The 17318-nt window shown below is 52.8% G+C and overlaps 4 protein-coding genes and 1 long non-coding RNA gene across 9 annotated transcripts in view; 4 read left to right on the top strand and 1 right to left on the bottom strand.

Moving 5' to 3' along the window:
- Nucleotides 1–195: 195 nt before the first annotated feature.
- Nucleotides 196–1100, top strand: Blos1 (biogenesis of lysosome-related organelles complex 1 subunit 1). Its single transcript, XM_031971863.2, has 4 exons — nt 196–410; nt 494–566; nt 636–853; nt 919–1100. The coding sequence occupies exons 1-4, from the start codon at nt 350–352 to the stop codon at nt 951–953; spliced, it is 387 nt and encodes a 128-aa protein (XP_031827723.1). The 5' UTR covers nt 196–349; the 3' UTR covers nt 954–1100.
- A 35-nt stretch (nt 1101–1135) lies between these two features.
- Spx (Spliceosomal protein on the X) lies at nt 1136–3059 on the top strand. Its single transcript, XM_031971851.2, has 4 exons — nt 1136–1274; nt 1549–1632; nt 1702–1976; nt 2048–3059. The coding sequence occupies exons 1-4, from the start codon at nt 1241–1243 to the stop codon at nt 2894–2896; spliced, it is 1242 nt and encodes a 413-aa protein (XP_031827711.2). The 5' UTR covers nt 1136–1240; the 3' UTR covers nt 2897–3059.
- Nucleotides 3060–3292: 233 nt separating this feature from the next.
- On the top strand, nt 3293–6645 carry LOC116424900 (uncharacterized). Of its 2 annotated transcripts, none has more exons than XM_076367528.1 (4): nt 3293–3430; nt 3517–3906; nt 4137–4347; nt 4644–6645. In XM_076367528.1, exons 2-4 carry the CDS (start codon nt 3688–3690, stop codon nt 4658–4660), a joined length of 447 nt encoding a protein of 148 aa, XP_076223643.1. In that variant the 5' UTR covers nt 3293–3430; nt 3517–3687; the 3' UTR covers nt 4661–6645. The 2 variants fall into 2 exon arrangements, with proteins under 2 accessions (XP_076223643.1, XP_076223649.1); XM_076367534.1 differs by having other exon boundaries at nt 3301–3430; nt 3506–3906.
- Nucleotides 3347–17318, bottom strand: part of LOC116424901 (uncharacterized) — a 54981-nt gene continuing 41009 nt past the window's right edge. For both annotated transcript variants that reach the window (XR_012998536.1, XR_012998535.1), the window contains exon 3: nt 3347–3492. This is a non-coding gene — a long non-coding RNA (uncharacterized LOC116424901). The remainder of the gene's footprint in view (nt 3493–17318) is intronic.
- LOC143174495 (uncharacterized) lies at nt 6847–15617 on the top strand. Of its 3 annotated transcripts, none has more exons than XM_076367451.1 (6): nt 6847–9562; nt 9890–10031; nt 10995–11227; nt 11629–11818; nt 13710–13839; nt 14387–15617. In XM_076367451.1, exons 1-5 carry the CDS (start codon nt 9466–9468, stop codon nt 13750–13752), a joined length of 705 nt encoding a protein of 234 aa, XP_076223566.1. In that variant the 5' UTR covers nt 6847–9465; the 3' UTR covers nt 13753–13839; nt 14387–15617. The 3 variants fall into 3 exon arrangements, with proteins under 3 accessions (XP_076223566.1, XP_076223565.1, XP_076223562.1); XM_076367450.1 differs by having other exon boundaries at nt 13907–15617; XM_076367447.1 differs by lacking the exon at nt 13710–13839.

Raw genomic sequence — 17318 nt, 5'->3', positions numbered from 1 at the left:
CCTTTAAGGGGATGCCGTCCACTCGGAGACATACGCTTGGGACACTAGTCGCCGATATAGTGTTTTAAGTAACGTTCATAGGAGGTCCACCACTCGAATGAAATATCGAATTACCAGATTTCACGTACTCACATTTTACCTAAGATCAATAAACAAGCTAATATGCGAGCAACAGTTGTAACTTGTCCAACTGTATCATTCGGAAATGAATGTACATCTAAACTTGAACAATACCCCCGCCTATAGCATAGTGACAACTATACATTTCTGATAAAGAACCAGACTTATTTACTATAAATGTAACCTGCGGGCAGTCTAACGAACTGTTCGTTTTTCTTTATCGATAAATATGTTATCTGCCATTGTAAAAGAGCATCAAAGTAAACAGGCGGCAAGGAAAGAGAGGCAAGGTAACTCGCAAAAACTCTTATATACGCGAATGAGTCGGGTAGAATCATCGAGAGTCGTGTTAATGGTAATGTTATCTTGACAGAACAGAAGAGAAAAGATGCTGTTCAAGCTGCGAGCAACTTGACGCAAGCTTTGGTTGATCATTTAAATGTAGGGTAAGCATTGGGTGTCCTTTGATTTATAGTCTATTATGATGTTGTATCGGGTAAATACTTTTTACGTAGGGTGGCCCAGGCATATCTTAATCAGAAGAAACTGGATGCAGAAGCTAAACAGTTGCAACACAGTGCAACAAATTTTGCTAAACAGACACAGTCCTGGTTGAATTTGGTGGAATCATTTTCAAGCGCGCTCAAAGAAATTGGGGATGCTGAAAATTGGGCACGTAGCATAGAGGGAGACATGAGGACTATAGCAACAGCATTGGAGTACTCTTATAAAGGTGTTTGATTGTTCTTTTACTTTTAGTACAAACATACGTATGTTTAATGAAATATTTATTTGCAGCAACCCAAGAAACTCCAGGAACAAGTGCTACATAAACATATCTTGCGGTGCAATAATATGACCAAACTGCTATATTTTTATTTAAGAAATCCTAGATATAAGAATTATTATGCATTGTTGTAAAAAATCTTATTTTGTGTTTATATAAATATTTGTTGAAATAAAACTGTTTTCTCGTCTTACATCCAGAGTTTATTTGGTGGATGATTTTACGTCCAATGAGTGCCAAGTACAGGATTCTTCTAGTAACACTTGGGATGTCAGTGTTACCAATTTATACTTGATACAAATCCAATCCAGGCTGGTAAATTAACGAGTAACTATGGCGGCCGGCCCCATTGCCGAACGTAATCAAGGTATATTTAATATTTGTAATACGTATTGTATGATTTTACAAACATGTTTAACTTTTGCTATTTCATTATGCACACTTTAATTTCTTAAATTATCTTTTTGTAACGAATAGGAACAAAAAAGTATAAGTCGTACTAGGTTATGTACGTATACACACATATATATATATATATATATATATATATATATATATGTATACACAAACATATTATAATTTAGGAGTTGCACATTTTCGTATGATTATCGATCAACTCGTAAACTATTTCATTTTTCCAGATGCTACGATATATGTCGGTGGGTTGGATGACAAAGTTACAGAATCCCTTATGTGGGAACTATTTGTGCAGTCGGGACCAGTGGGTAGGTAACTAGTATTATTTGTTCGTCGATTGCTTAATAATATTGACCCACAATATTTGAATTTTTCAGTTAACGTTCACATGCCTAAAGACAGGGTGACTCAAATGCACCAGGGATATGGATTCGTCGAATTCATGGGAGAAGAAGACGCGGATTACGCTATCAAAATCATGAACATGATAAAGTTGTATGGAAAACCAATCAGAGTGAACAAAGCGAGCGCCCATCAGAAGAATCTAGATGTTGGAGCTAATATATTTATTGGAAATCTTGATCCAGAAGTGGACGAAAAGCTATTGTACGATACTTTCAGTGCATTTGGGGTAATTCTTCAAACGCCAAAGGTAATGTCCATTAAAATACTTTTACCGAGAGCCGTCGTTAGAACACGTAATCAAGGATATTTCTGTTCCAGATAATGAGAGATCCAGAAACAGGAAACTCGAAGGGTTTCGCGTTTATAAACTTTGCCTCGTTCGACGCATCGGATGCCAGCATAGAAGCGATGAACGGTCAATATCTGTGCAACAGACCCATCTCTGTGTCGTATGCGTTTAAACGCGACGCCAAGGGAGAGAGACACGGTAGCGCAGCCGAGCGATTACTAGCCGCTCAGAATCCTCTGAGTCAAGCGGACAGGCCTCATCAACTTTTCGCGGACGCGCCCCCATTGGCGCCTCCTCCTATGCCGAATTCAAGCTCGGCGGCTCATCAACCAACTCATCATCCTCAACATCACGTGATGCATCACGGAATGGTGGTCCCACCGCCGCCACCACCGTCGACACCGGGACCTCCGATGGGTCATCCTCCGCCACCCCCAGTTCCACCACCCCCTTCGAGTGGTTTCCCTCCGGCAAGCATTCCTCCACCTCCTCTGCCACCAATGTCAATGGCAACTCATCCTCCTCTACCGCCCGGAATGCCGCCCCCGTTGCCGCCAATGCCGGTACCGACATCTCAGTCGCAGCAGACGACTCCCAGGATGATGGCACCGCCGCCTCCTCACTGGGGCGTCAGCGGTCCTCCTCAGGGCCAATTCCCGCCTCCTCCGCCACCGTCTTCAACCGGAGCACCTCCACCCCCGCAGTTCGGGCAATTCCAACCTCCACCGCCCCGTCCTCCGCCCAGCTGGAGACATCCACCTCCTCCACCCGTCTCGCAAGGAGGACCTCCACCGCCTCCGCCACCCCAGTTCCGACCACCCTTCCCTCCGAGAGGTCCTCCACCGCCGCCGCCGCCTCACGATTCGAACCAATATTGAAGTTAATTCCGACTTGTCGGACTCGCGGCACGTTTGCCGTGGGTTTCTCGTAAAACAACTAAAATGTATTATAGGAATGCTGACCGCTGTGACCTTCGTTGCCGTCAGGCTGGCCAAAGGTATTATTGTGACTGTACAAAAATTTGTTTCATAGATGAATTTTCTTAATAAATGTCGAAATCGGAAATGAGCCAAGAGCTCCGTTTGATTGTCGTGCCCTCGATCCGGAGTGGCGCGGCATAATTTTCCAACGAAGCCGAACGGACTTGTTTGGTTTATCGATCCCCGCTCGCGTGCGAATAAGAACCATGCCAGGCTCGTTTTATCGATTATTTCGAGAGCCTGTCCTGTCCGGCCGGTGATAACGCCGGACAAATGAGCGGCAAAACAGTTGTCGCCGAGCCACGGCGACGCGTCGTATGGCGTTTCGCCCGCGAAACCGGCCGCAACAGTCACGAATACGAAGGCGAGGCGAGGCGAGGCGAGGCGAGGCCGAGGATCGCGGATCTGCGTGTGTGTCGCCAACAACGCGTCGTAAGTAAGGGGAACAGGTGTCCGAAGTGGTAAATTAAGCGGCGCCGGCGGCGCTATGCATTCTGAAAATAACAGGATTTTTTTAGATCGTTCGTGACTCGATGCGGAGTCTTCATCGATCCGTCTCCCGCCGCTCGTTCGCCGTTTCTTCGATGAGGAAAACCGACTGCGCGCTGTTTATTCAACGGTTATCTCTCGATCGATCTCGAGGGATCGGTAGCTAAAACCGGAGGATCGAACGATGCGCGAGTAGCGACATGGCGCGACTGTATTACGAGTGCAGCGTCGATTTCAGAAACATCACCGAGGACACCGAGATAAAACCGTACGCTTGCACCGCGGACAAGTATTGCTTGTACTGTTGCTGCAACTCTCAGTGTTGCCTGCTGGTACAAAGACGGCCGCCACGACATTTTTGGGAAGCCTGGTACTTCTGGCTAGGCGTTGCTTTGCTCGCTGTGTTTATCGTGTCTTCGGTAAGCGGCCCGTCCTCTGTAATCTCCGTCGCTCAGAATGTCAAACGGTAGTCGCGAGTCGCTCGCTGTCCCCGTCAAATTACTGTGCGTGTGCAATGCCATCCGCGGGGCCGCAGGGCCGCAGGGCCGCAGGGCCGCACGTCCGCGCAAAAACGCGTACGGTTTTCGTGTAATTTCATCACGAGCGTGCATTTATCTAAGGGTTTTTTCGATTCCTTTTCTGGGGCCAGGTGAGCAGCTACATAGTCAGTAATTGCAGACATAATATTCAAGGTGTACCACTAGCACACAACGCGCACGCCAACAGGCAAAGCGACCGCGGCGGTCGTCCAGGAAGCGAGCAGAACGAGATATCGATAAGTATAATTCCGACGTCGGAGTTGTTCCCGTCCCACAGGAAAATGTTCGTGGTCGCCTCTCAACCGGCCGTCAATCAGCTCAGTGAGTATCGTTTCTTTGTTCGATGCGCCCCGTGACGCGACACGATCGTGCGCCGGCATGTCCTCGAGCATCGTCGAAAGCGAATCGCGCGCAAAGTTTCATCGTTTACCGCGTAATCGGAGACGACCGGGGGACATGCCAACGCACGGTCAATTCGCGTCGAGTTGTCGCGATTAGAGCGGAGGGGACCGTAACGAAGTAGCCCTAGGGGGAACCACTTTCGCCTCGAGGATCGATAATGATTCCCGCGATCCGGGGGAACGATAATGAATCCCGTGCATTGATTTACATTGCAGCTCCTGTCGTCGCGTAGAGTTGCTCCATTTGAACGGATCGATTACGTCGCCGGGGAAGACACCGACCGAGCCAGGCAGATGATCGTTTGGCATTACTCGCGGTAATGTCTCCTGAAAGACCGAGCGGTTCGGCCGGGCTTTGATCTAACCGATCTAGCGTGATTATGTCGCGGGGAACGTTTACGATAAACGCGCCTGTCTTTTCGCGCAGCCCCGGCCGATTACGGTCGGCCTGATTGCGGCCCCGGCGTCCTGGCCGAAAGAGTCGCGATTTCAACCGAGACTATGGGCACCGTGTATCAAACCATGCAGTGCTGCGACACTGTTGGTTATTTTTAAACGCACACACATGCGGCCGCGGATGTTTATGCATTCCCGATGCGGCCGATTATCGGATATTTAGTGGCCCGTAAAGTTTGCTAAACTTTCACGAGCTTTCCGTCCGTGGGCTCGCCAGGACACTCGAGCAATTTCCGTTGCGTTTCCAGCTTGCGTAAATTAGTCGATGAAACGCCGTGTTTGCATAAACGTTTGCGCTCCGACTCCTTATTTGGCTCGTAGCGGCTTGTCGCACGGTTAGAGTGCATGCACCTTAGAAAAAATGCGGGCGTTCGATACCGACCACCCGAATCTACCTGCGTGGAAATTGGAACACTGAAAACGAGCAAACTCGATCGAACGATCCTTTTATTCCTTTTATCCACGTTTACTCGAGAACATCGAATCAACTAGATTTAACGATAGACACTGAAACTGTTACTCGGCGTTCGATACTATAATAGTAGAATTCCACTGTTACGACTCGATCAACCGACCCCCCTTCGGCGTTGCAATTCTCTCGCACAGAGGTATTGCGTAACCGTAACTTATAAACTGCTCTCGAACCCTTATAATTTCGCGTCGATGGTATTCCGCGGTAGCGTACAAGTCACTCCTTGCTCGTCGTTGCAATCGATCGTTCGAGATCGAAGAGAAATTCGCATTCCAATGTTCCCCTACGCAAATACAAATTGCAGGTCGGAATTGATTAGCCCCAAGTCATTTTGGCACTTCGAAACGCCGGTTAGCCCGGGGAATCGAAAGTTTTCTGTTGAAATATTTTCTGCTTCCATTCAGCGCGAGCATTCAGCGGCTGGCCGGCCCGATCAAAACTCGTTTCTGGGACTGGAATGGGCGTAACTCCCATTAACAATTAAGAAGACACGCTCGACGTACCCGGCCGGGTACGAAGAGATCGGTGGCTAATTAAAAAGGACAATCGAAGCGAACCCGAGCCCCGAAGGCGATGCTTGTCCTCTCTACCTTTATCTTTTCGCTTGAGTTCGACCTTATCCTCCTTTCTCTCTCGCTCCCACTCTCTTTCCTCTCCAAAGACTTGCTCTTCCTTTCCGATCTCGCTGCTTGCTTGCCCATCTCGAGATCGATCCCGCGATAACGCGTAATCGCGGCGATCTTCGTGGAAGAACGGAACCCGGCGAAACTTTTCAAGGTTCGCCACCGCGCCGCGGCTCGGATGTTTACTCCGGTCGCGGCGATCGATCGGGATCGATGCTCCGGATGAGACTCGCGCACGCTTCGACGTTCGTGTTTAATCCGGGGAAAAGAAAAGTATTCGGCGCGGACTACGCGCGACGCGAGTCGGTCGCCCGATATTCTCCGTCCGTGCAATTTACTTGGCTGTGACGATGTCAATTCGAAAATAGATACCGATCGTCGCGTGTAATTACGCGGCTGATCGCGTCAGCGTTTCAAAAGTAGCTCGCGATACGATTAGATCGCGCGGATAATTCACCGTGCAGCGAACGTAACGGATTAATATGCACCGAAAGGAAAGCCGACATACACGTTTGACATTTCGCACTGTTGCGTGTGCGCGTACGCGTACGTGTACGCGTGTGCGCGAGCGTATGCGTGTCTGTAATTAGCTGCGTAGGATTGGAGTTGGAAAATAGCGAGCCATTAGCACGAGATTCGCTGCGCTAAAACCTCGAATAAAGGAGTTGAGGTGTGCGATGTTTCAACGTCTCGCAGTGGCCTTCTTTTTATACCTCTTTTTCCCCTCGGATCCCACGCCGCAACGCGCTCGCTCGAGACACCCGTTTAGCGGACCTCGATGCCCGTACACCTCGGAGAATACGGTTCTCACGATTGAGTCGTTGATTTAATTCGCCGGTGATTATGCTAACGTAAACAGCCTTTGGGGGTGTGCTTCGAGCATGCGTTCTGCTCCGAGGAAAAGGTTTTCACAGTTATCTTTATTTCGGATCTGTATCTCGAGAGATACCCAAGCATCGTTTCATTGGCATTTTACCGAAATCCGAAGATCCCGGCTGCGCAAAGCGTCAAAGGGAAAGACGTCGGTCGAGACACCCGTTAGAGGGCCAATCGCGTCGCAGCCGTGGCCGATCGCGACTGAACGTTCGCGATACATTTCAATGAATTAGCCGCGTGAAAGAAATCCTTGTGCTGCCTGTAAATCTTTTTACGTCGGCCACTCGATCCGCCGGCACGGTGCAATAAGAAGCGGTGCGGGAGCAGACTGGCGGCGACCTCGTTCGACTGTAACCAAGTGTCATTCCGATAACCCAGGCCGGCTTTTACTGTCACTCGACGGACGACGATAAAGAAATGTGCAACCGGCGGGTCTCTGCTTAATGTTGCATGGACAGGAAACCGAGCGGGCAATCAAACTCCCATTCGCGTTGCTGTTGGATGATGCTCGTTGCAATTCAGACGTCCGCCGCGATCCTCGAGCATCCTGCACCGAAGAAGCCTCGTTTTTCTTTTCCGTGTCCCTCCGAGGAAGCGAGAAACGTATTCGTTTGGCGGGGAAAAAGAGCGACGCTGCGATTCCTCTCGAAAGCACTCCGAAAGTGTATCTATTCGGCCTAACCGGGCGTCGTCTCCCGTTTCGCTGGGCCGTCCCGCCGAACATTGGTTACATCTGGACAGGCAGGTGTACGTCAACCAGAGATACGATGGAACGCGCTCGCAGTCTAGACGTTATTGTTCCAATAAATCGCTCGGGTTTACAAGATATTTCGACCGGCGAGGGGCTTCGTTGAAAGAAAACGAAAAGCGAAAAACGGAAAGAGGAAAAGCTGGCTGGTATATCTTTGAGAGGCTCGACGGCGACGATCAGCAAAAATGCGGTCGAATAAAGTACGGAAGACGGAGACTGAAACAACGATCTATAAACGTCCGGTCCGGGTACGCGGAGAGTTCGCCGGGATCGATTTCGATGAAACTGGAGGATCAAATTGTCCGTGAGTCTCGATCGACGGTCAGGACGCGACGACGTCCTATCGGTTACGCTCAAAGGCGCGATCTCCCTCCCCCATCTGGGAGTCGTCCGCGTGACGCCGCGTAACGCCGCGAGACAACGCGCGTCGTCCCGTGGCTGCGTAAACGCGTACGCGGATCCGCGTTGTTGCCCCAATAAATCGGTCGGCTTTAAGAGAGAGTTCGCGAGCGACGCAAAAAGAGCGCCGCGACCCGGCGAGAGAGTGCGAATAAATTGCGAACACGGGGCGGGCCGGGCTGGGAATTACGGCGGCACGGAGACCCGAGAACTGCCGGACAAAAGCAATTAGTCGCTCGGATAAGTCGGCGAGCTCGGCAACATCTGTAGCGCGATTTTTCTTCGGCGTCGCGGAGAAAGTATTCTCGGGCAGATGGTTTCAGAGGTGGAGATTTTCAAGGGACGAACAGACTCGAGAAAATAGAAAGCAAACGGACCCGGTTGTGGTCTAGGTCCCGACAGCTCGTAGACCGTTCCGCTGAAGGCTCATTAAGCCACCGGACGATCACGGCCGTAATATGTTCCAGCGTGTTCCGATCGAGGAGATACATCGTTACGAATTCCTGGCTTCCCAGCGAGCAAAGGGACACCGTGGCCGCTGCGTCGGAAAGAGAGCGACCGGCTTCGAAAGAGGAGTCCTTCTGGAAGGGGCCCATTACGTGTCCGCAGGCGACAAAGCTATGCGGCGAAACAAATGTCACCGATGACGGAATTAAAATAGATAGAGAAGTAAATTCGTGAGGTGGGTACGACGTCGAGCCGTGGAGACGACAGAGACAGGGAGAGAGAGAGGGAGAGAGAGCGGAGAGCGGAGAGAAAGAGAGGAACCGAGCGTGCCACGGAGGAACGAGAGAAAGAGAAAGAGGCGACGGCTCCTCTTCCAGTGGGAGGTACTAAAATTAGAGAAGCCCACGCGGGCAACAGTTTCTTCTTGAAGCTTCCTTCGGACATTTTCAAATAGTCCTTTACGCCGATAAGACGAGCGTGTTTTCGCGACGTCTCTCGCTGTCAGTCGCCGCCGCTCGGCGCCGTGGTTCTGCGTTCGATTCGCTCGCGAATCGCGTGACTTCCTCCGGCAAGACGGTCGGTTTGCCGTCCTTTTGGAATCGATTCAACGGTCTGGGCGAAATACTTGCCAAGCCAAGTGACTCGTTCGCATCGTCGATTCGTAACGATCGGCCGGTATCGCGCGTCCAGAAGTCATCGAAAAGATCGGCGCAGTCTGTCGAGTAATCGTTCGTCCATTAAAAACCGGGAGTCTCGGGATCCTCGGGCATTTAGTCGCGGTATCGCGCCATTGAATCGCTCCTGCGTTCGGTACGGAGTGGCCTCTCGAGATGATAACGCGTGTCCCTGTCCGTTGCACGCGCGTCGAGCGATCCTCGCTGGGATAGCAGGAACGCAACCTGCCGACGGTGTTCCCCTTATCAATGAAATTCCCCGTCCGAGCCGCGCGACTAAGTGATTCCTAGGCCGGTTATCGTTATTGAGGAGCCACGTCGATTCCGCGAAAGCTCCGGTATGCATTTCGATCGATCGAGTGTCGGCCCGGTAATCTGCGTGCGTTCTCTCCTGATGCTCCTGGTCTGTCTGTCGAGCGGCTTCGACCGCGCGGAAGGTGAGTCTGTCCGGTTTTCTATCGGAAAAGAGTATCTCTCGGGTTCTTCCGTTGGTTTGTTTGCACCGGCGACGATCGAATCGCGCGCATCCGGCCAGCAGCCGCGGAAAGAACGATCGCCGCGGCGATAAATCGTGGCTCGGCCCCTGAACGGCTGGTTTTCCGTGTCGCGATCGAGTCGTCGGATCGAGTCGTCGGATCGAGTCGTCGGATCGAGCGGGAAAATAGTAAAGAAACTGGACGAAACCAGCTGAGACACGCGAGCCGTTTTGCCAGCTGGTTTTCCCAGCTTTCGAGAATTCCAATTGATTGCTCGCAATTGATTAGCCAGGAGATGCGTGTGCACCAGCAGAGCTTGCAAAGAGGCTGGCGTGAACACGTGCAGGACCAAGTTTTCTTGCTACACGGAGCTGATCCTCGTCGGGGACGCGGAGCTGGGGGAGAACGCCATGACCAGGGGATGCACAGAGTTCGTATACGCTTCGAAAAGCTTGATTATTTCGCTGAAACGCTGTACACCAGCAGATAGCCGAGGCGGCAAAGGCCAGGCTCTATCTTAGGGAAAAGTAACTCGGCGACCTCTAACCTTTCCCTGTTATTCGCCAATAAATTCCAACGGGTACGAGCCGACTCGCCTCGAAAACGATTTAATTTGCCGGTTTCCGACGATTGACGTCCGCTCCGGCCATAAATTCAACGGACGCCGCGCCGCGCCGCGCCGCGCGCCACGCCAGATAACCTTGACGAGATAATCGACTACGAAAGGTTTTCACGAATTCTTTCTAGCGACGCTGTTAGCGGCAAGATATCGGAGGCAGTGTCTGCTCTTCCCCTCTTCTTATTCGGTTTTTCGTTTTCTTTTCGCAACGAGCAGCGTCCTCGTCGCCGCCAATGAAATTCGCGGCCGTATTATCGTATTACCGAGACGGAGATAGCGGAATATCAATCGACAGATTACCGCGGGGACGAATAATTCATTTTTCCCCGGAGATAGGAGCCAACCTCGCAAACAACGCGAGACGAGCTGTTCGACGCGTTGACGCGTCATCTTCTCGATCTCCGGACTCTAGAGTCTAAACCGTTTCACTTTCTAACCGTCTGTTACCCGACCAACTATGAAATATCGTCGATCGAACCCAACCGTGTTCGTCTAGTTCGAATTCGTTCCATTTTCACGAGCCTAACGGAACGCGTGAAGCGTTCGTTGGACGCGACAGCTCTGCCTCCGGGATGTTCTCGCGTCGTCGTCGAGCAACGATCATCGATCACCTGCGATCGGCGCGGCGGCCGCGATAGCCGAGGAATATTAACAACTCCGGCGGTCGTAAATCGCGCGGAATCGGTGCTATTTAAATCCCCGGCGGTATCGCCGGGGTCACGGAACCTTTATCGAGCGGGGCCCGGTTTTATCGGAGCGTTGCCCGTTGCCCAGGGGTGCCACGCCATTGTTGTGCGAGACAAAGTCCTCGGTCACGAGGTCGAAGCCGGCCGACAACGTGGACCGATCGTCGCTCGGCCGGATCCGTATGCCCTGGCCCAGATTGAAGTGTTGCGACAGCCACGACTACTGTAACGCCGATCTCCACGTGAACGTGACCACGTGGATCCACGACAGAGACGGCCGAGACGGCCGAGACCCCGTGAGGACCACTCTGGACTACGCCGGTAAACAGCGCACCTCCGCCGAGCTTATTTCGCAATCGAACGATCCACGAGCGATCGACCGTCGAAACGTTCGACCGCCCCGCCTCGCCGCGGCCCGACGGAACGGGTTTCGCCTGGGAGTTTCAACGGAATGTCGAGCGGTCGAACCTTTCGACCGGAAACGGGGGAAATTGTTAGAAAATTGGGGGTCCGCGATTAGCAGCTAGCCCGACAACCGGGTACACTGCTCCAACAATGTCTACTCGCGTTTCTGCCAAAGTATTGGGACATCGCTCTGGATCTCTATTCGTTCGATACGTCGGAAAGTTTGCACGCTAGGTTCAAAGTCTTTTCCGCGTTCCTGTAAACGTTGTGTAGCGTTAAGCAATGGTTCGCGACCGAATGCTGTGTTTTCTGTTAAGGATCGTTCAACGGATTGTCGTCGCAGCGGAACGCGATGGGATCGATCCAGCCCGATTCGAGCCTGATCGGTGGCCAGGAGTCGCCGGACCAGCTTCTCCAGAGTCGCGTGAAGCCGCTCCACTTCGCCGCGCTGTTGCTGGCGATCGCCGCTCTGATATCGGTCCTGGCAGCCTGCTACGTTATTACGAGGTCTGCGAATTTTTATCATCGCCTCCGCCGTAACGTTTCCCACCGGCGCGCCGTCGGGCGAATCGCGTGCGCCTCCTCGCGGGAAAGGTGTCGAGGATCTCGCGTAACGAGTTTTTACCGTTTCGCGTTTGCACGGCCGCGAAAGAAAAACAACGGGGCGGCGAGACGCTTCAATAAAGCCCGAGATTTTACGACGCCGAGCACGTTCCACGCAGCGCGCGCACCTATCGCGTGGTTTCTCTTTTTTTCACGTACCGCCAGAAATGTTTTCGACTTTTTCCGCCGTGTTCCCTTTCGGACCGCTTATAAACAACCGCTTGTTCCTCCCTCCCCCGCGCCGTTCTTTATTCCACATCTTCGCGTCCTCCGACAGACCGCCAGACCCAGTTCCCTCATCTTTCTTTTATTCCGCTGTGTTCTCGTTTCGTTGCTCCCCGAATTCTTTATTAAGGGAAGCAACACTCGCATGGAAGTTTCTAATTGTAATTGCTTGGCATTGCTAGTTGGCATAGCCAGCTGCGCCAGCGTTGCCCGAATCGATTCGCGCGACGCGTCCCTACGAGATTTACTAGAAAATTCGCTAGGAAATTCACGATCGCAGCAAAAGTTCCCGATTGACTGACCGTGCCAGAAAATCTTGCGGAATATCTAGTCGACTGGTCAACGCGAAAACAAGGGAATATATCGAATATATTGGAACGCTGATGGAGAGCGGAGCGTTCGAAAAACCTTGCGCTAATATTAACTCGGCGATCCGTTAACGATCGGCGTGCAACGAGGTTCAAATCTGCGACGACGCGTCTCTAGCCGGGCGTTACGGTCAATTTAGCGCCTCGCGACGACGGAGATCGATGCCGGCCGCGTTCAGTCCGCGATAATCGGACAGGTCGGACTGAAAGCATCGTCGATATTAATGTGCATCGCGCAACGAGTCCTCCCGTTGCTGATCCGATAAACAGCGGCACGCGCGCCGTGTCCCTCCTCGCCGTTGTCCGTATCTCTCCGTGAACGATCGATCGCAGGGAGCACGAGTCAGTTAATTTCGCGCTGTCGAACGCGACCTCTGGAATTCGGAAACGTTTGGACTCGTCTTTCTCGAGGATTGCTGGTTAGCCGCTGAGGACTGTCTCCGCGCTCGGTCTCGTTGTTCGTTTTCCCGAAGCGGACTTCGGTCGCCGGTTCCCTTCGAGGGGCGACTGGTCGTCGGTCCGCGCTAAAAGCCGCGCGCAACTGGCCCGTTATCAACCGGGCTCTCTCGAGGGGCTCCCACGAGAGAGATAGCGGGCCCGAAGGCCCACCGGGGCTCTGCCCTCTAATCTTCGGCTCCCCGAACGGTTAAGTGGGTTTTCGAGTTCGGGAATATCTTCGGTCGCCCCTCCGGTGCCTCGTGTCCACCTTTCGGCGGACGTGTTGCTTCCTTTCCTCTTTCTTTATCTCGCCTCGGAGCGTGTATTTCGAGTGTCCCGTCCACCGGGAGCAAGAGGGACGCTCGGGGAGAGGGGACCGGCCGTTCCTTTCCCGATTTCTTCGTGTTTCACACGGCCACGGCCTTAATGTGGGCGCGTCACCATCCGGCTCGTGCAACGACGTTGCCTTGTCGCCGAGCCGTCGGTCACCTCCGCGTTATCGGCGACGGGACCCTCGCCCCGGGGCAAAATAGAAAGGTGGAATTAGGATAAGGGACATCGCCGGCGATAAGCGGCCGAGCGCACTCTCCGGCCGGCCGAGCACCGTCCGAGCACCGTCCGAGCACCGTCCGAGCACCGTCCGAGCACCGTCCGCCTGTTTATCGCCGGATATTTTCGGACCGCGTCGGGAACTTTATAGATTCCCGAATCGACCGTGCTCGCTCCCTCGAGCGAACGAGCTAAACTGTTCGCCGATCCCCCAGGTTCCTCAAGGCGAATCCGTACACGGCGGGCAGCGTGGAATGACGAGGACTCCACCCTTCGATGATCCCTCGAGGCCGACGCGTTCACCGGCTGTCCACGTGGTCCCTCCAACCGAGCCGAACTGGCAGCGTGAGTATCGATCCCGTGATCGTTGCAGCCAGGAATCTGATGGATCGCGCGGTGTTCGCTGTTCCAGGGGTCCGAGCGAACCAGTTTCTCAACATCTTTCGTGTCGTTTAAACGATTCGATCAGTTGCTCGTACCTTGCCAGTTTATATACGGAACACGTCGCCAATCGTTTCTCCTCGAAAGGTTGAAATTGAAACCGGCTCGCAGCCGCCACTTCCCGGCTCAATCGTATGCCCGCGATCGCGCTAACGAACCTAAAATATAAATAGAAGCAGCCCGTGTAGGAGACGACTGCCGCCGACAGGCCGAACAGCTCCGTATCGACGGGATCTTTTCGTTCGCCGGCTCGTACCGACAACGAAATACGAAGGAAATCCCAAGGAAATGCCGAGGAAGTGCCGAGGAAATGCCGGGGAAGTAGCGAAGAATCGCGGCCCCGTTAACGCCGCGACGTTCGGAATAAAAACGAGGGACCATGTATCAACTGTTTGCCCGGTAACTCCATTATTCGTGATACTCGAATCGAAGCGTTCTTCTGTTTGTTCAGGGTGATGGATGCGCGGCGCCGAACGGATCCCAGGGATCTCGCGCCGTTTCGAGAGTCATCGAGCGCCTGACGAGGCTCGTCGAGGAGCAGTCCCGGGCAAACAAGGCCGACAGCCTTTTGTTTCGAGTGCGACGTCGGTCTTCCGGTGGAATCCCTTCAGCCCGGCTTCGAGCGGCGAGGGAACCAGGTGTCTCGTTGTTTCCACGTAATTAGTCATCCTCGGAGGTCGCGTAACGGGGAGGAAGCAAACAGCCGAGGAGTATACGGACCGATAAGTTGGACACTGCTGGGCAAGCCGAGCCAGGCTGGAAAGTAAATTCAACGGTGGCCAACAACTTCGATAAGACAACGCGTGTACAGGCAAACTGCATTCCCGTGTAGACGTTTTATATTTTATTCGCCGCGAACACGAGCTCTGTATCTCTGTATCGGCAACTTGTACTCGATTTATGGATTCATCGATGCGTGTATGGGAAACGGAATAAGATGCTCAATGAAATCGAGAGTCCCCTCGATCGACCAACGTCTTTTCCAATGTTCTCTATGAAATTGCCAGTCCCGTTGGTCGAGGCGACTGTTCGCACACGAAAGTTTCCCAAAAAGTGTGTTTTCTTGGAACCGACTGAACGACCGCGTCACGACGTTCACGCCTCAATGGAGACGCGTAGCGATGCGTTGTAGAAAGTGGTGAATTGGAGATTTTGCAAAAGGTTTGTTCGATCGAGGATAGATTTGTCGGCAACCACCCCGATTCGTTCCAAGTAGAGGAGGAGCAACATAGTCACTGGGGCCATGGCAAACAATAGCGTATTCCATTAGGTGTAGCCTGAGAAGCAACCAGCCAGCCATAACCAGGTGCTCGTCGGGGTCTGGATCTAACCCGACCGCTTGGCCACCGCATTCGTTGCGGCCGACGAGAATCAATCACTCCGCTAAACGTATGGGCTCGATTCGTAGGTAGATAGACCCGATCCCCGATCCCCGATCGTCGAACCACCGAACATCTCAGATAAATATCTGCGGCTCGTATAACTGGTTCATCCGTGAGCCGCTAACAAGACGTTTCTCTCGTTCGCCGTTCGTGTTCCCTTATTTTTCTGATTGTCCTACCAGCGAAAAGAACAAGTCGGGTCCCCGTCACTTCCGCCAGACATCTGTATTATTATTTAACAAAGCCAATTAGACGGGTTTAAGAGGAACTTATTAGAAACAAGAAAACCTCCCTCTCCTTTCTTCTGGCTTTTACTTAATCCTCGCCTCATGAATTATATATTTTTCTCGGTTTCGAGCAGAGGAGAAGATAGCGGAGACGCGTAATATCCCGCCGGTCTGTTTGCTGCGTAGCGTGTGGATCAGCGGGATAATAATCTCCGTAATTAAAAGGAGCTTAAGGCCACAGCGATCCAAGGATTAAGAGGCTCGCGCGCGATTCCCCTGCAGCCGGGCATCCTGTCGCGGTGATCTCCGAGCCAGTACCAGCCCCGCGTTAAACGAATCTTTCCGCCGATCGAACGTACCTCGAGAGTATCGCGACGGACCGTGCGGTTTTCTCGTTAGACACGCCTTTGTCTCGCGATCCGTTATCGTGTCCGGCTAACGGCCGATGCCGACCGTGAAGAGAGTCTCGGGAATTGTTCGGTGACGTCGTGAAATTTCATCGTTCCGAACGGCGCACGAAACTCCGCTGCCGTTAGGCAATAATATCGGCAACGTGCTCTCCTCGGGAGCATATTTCATTTGGCCAAGTATTTCGCGAACGGCCACTCAGCGTCGCACCGACGAGTTCGGATTATCCCCGCGGGAAAACACCGGAGCCCGGCTAGAGGGACCGACGACGCATTATCCGCCGTAAGAAATAAGCAAAAATAGGAGCACCGCCCTGGCGCCAACGAGTTAATAGCTAATTGGCTAATGCCGGGCTAAAAATAAGGCGGCGTACAAACGCGACTTTGAAACGCTCGTATCCGCGTTGCCTATCGGCCCGGCGTTCGTCGCGACGGTCTCCGCCAAAGAAGATCGATGGACGGCGAGAGTTGCTCCGTGGATTTCGAAAGTATCCGCGCTCGGTTTCACGGCGAAAACGAAGAAGAAGCGGCAACGGGGGCCGAACCTTGGCGGACCAGAGCGATTATACGGTCCGTGGACGGTACAGCGACGGTCGGGCCGCACGATAAACTGCTTTCGCGGAATCCACTTAGGGCAACGAATTACCCGAGCGAACTTAATAAGCGTCTCCAGCCTGTTATATTCGCGTCACCGCAACCGGTCGATCCAGGTGGCGATCCCTCGCCTGTCGTCGACGACCGAGCGAAGGGGATTCCAACGCGCGACCGTGAAAAGGGCCAGCGAGAGCCACGCGTATGCATAATGCGGCGAGCCGGTGAATGGGAAACCGATTATCGGGACAAAGGGTGACGATTTATCTCGTCCATCTGTTCCCGCCCCGGCCCTCCCTTCGCGCTTTCGTTGCGCCGGTAACGGGTCCAGCGAACGTGCTACTAATTTTCCCCTCGAGATTCCGAGATACCGCGAACAATTTCCGTATCGGGAGCACGATCGTCGAGCTTCGAGCAGCTTCGACCGCGAGGTAATCGATGAATAGAAAACGCCGGGACGACAAAGGCAACGGAAGGAATCTATTGCACTGGGAAAGCCTAGATTAGCAGAAACGGCAGCATTCTTGCATCTTCCGCGAGCGATCCGACTGGAATTTTTCGGCTTTCGCGCAACTCGAAATCGCCGGTGAACGGTGACCACCGCAGTGCTGTCAGCGCTGGCGATGCGGCAAAAGCTCGCGCCAGCGTGACTTTCGCGAGTACTTTGATTCGCGGGCGAGGGAAGAACTGGCTCGAGACGACATAGCGCACGACAAAGCTAAAAAGGCGATCGGCTAGTGGGAGAAGGGCTGACGGTCTACGGTAGAAGCAAGCTG

The sequence above is a fragment of the Nomia melanderi genome, chromosome 1, assembly GCF_051020985.1.
Source record: "Nomia melanderi isolate GNS246 chromosome 1, iyNomMela1, whole genome shotgun sequence".
In the NCBI taxonomy this organism is placed as follows: Eukaryota; Metazoa; Arthropoda; class Insecta; order Hymenoptera; family Halictidae; genus Nomia; species Nomia melanderi.
This window is presented reverse-complemented; position numbering and strand designations above follow the sequence as displayed.

Bases quoted from the DNA above. Each gene is read 5' to 3' on its own strand.
- LOC116424900 (XM_076367528.1), top strand. From the start codon at position 3,688: ATGGCGCGACTGTATTACGAGTGCAGCGTCGATTTCAGAAACATCACC. The intron at 3,907-4,136 runs GTAAGCGGCCCG...TTCTGGGGCCAG, and splicing joins CTGTGTTTATCGTGTCTTCG to GTGAGCAGCTACATAGTCAG.
- Blos1 (XM_031971863.2), top strand. From the start codon at position 350: ATGTTATCTGCCATTGTAAAAGAGCATCAAAGTAAACAGGCGGCAAGG. The intron at 567-635 runs GTAAGCATTGGG...CTTTTTACGTAG, and splicing joins GTTGATCATTTAAATGTAGG to GGTGGCCCAGGCATATCTTA. The intron at 854-918 runs GTGTTTGATTGT...ATTTATTTGCAG, and splicing joins ATTGGAGTACTCTTATAAAG to CAACCCAAGAAACTCCAGGA.
- LOC143174495 (XM_076367447.1), top strand. From the start codon at position 9,466: ATGCATTTCGATCGATCGAGTGTCGGCCCGGTAATCTGCGTGCGTTCT. The intron at 11,228-11,628 runs GTAAACAGCGCA...TTTTCTGTTAAG, and splicing joins GACCACTCTGGACTACGCCG to GATCGTTCAACGGATTGTCG. The intron at 11,819-14,386 runs GTCTGCGAATTT...CTGTTTGTTCAG, and splicing joins GCCTGCTACGTTATTACGAG to GGTGATGGATGCGCGGCGCC.
- Spx (XM_031971851.2), top strand. From the start codon at position 1,241: ATGGCGGCCGGCCCCATTGCCGAACGTAATCAAG. The intron at 1,275-1,548 runs GTATATTTAATA...TCATTTTTCCAG, and splicing joins CATTGCCGAACGTAATCAAG to ATGCTACGATATATGTCGGT. The intron at 1,977-2,047 runs GTAATGTCCATT...TTTCTGTTCCAG, and splicing joins TAATTCTTCAAACGCCAAAG to ATAATGAGAGATCCAGAAAC.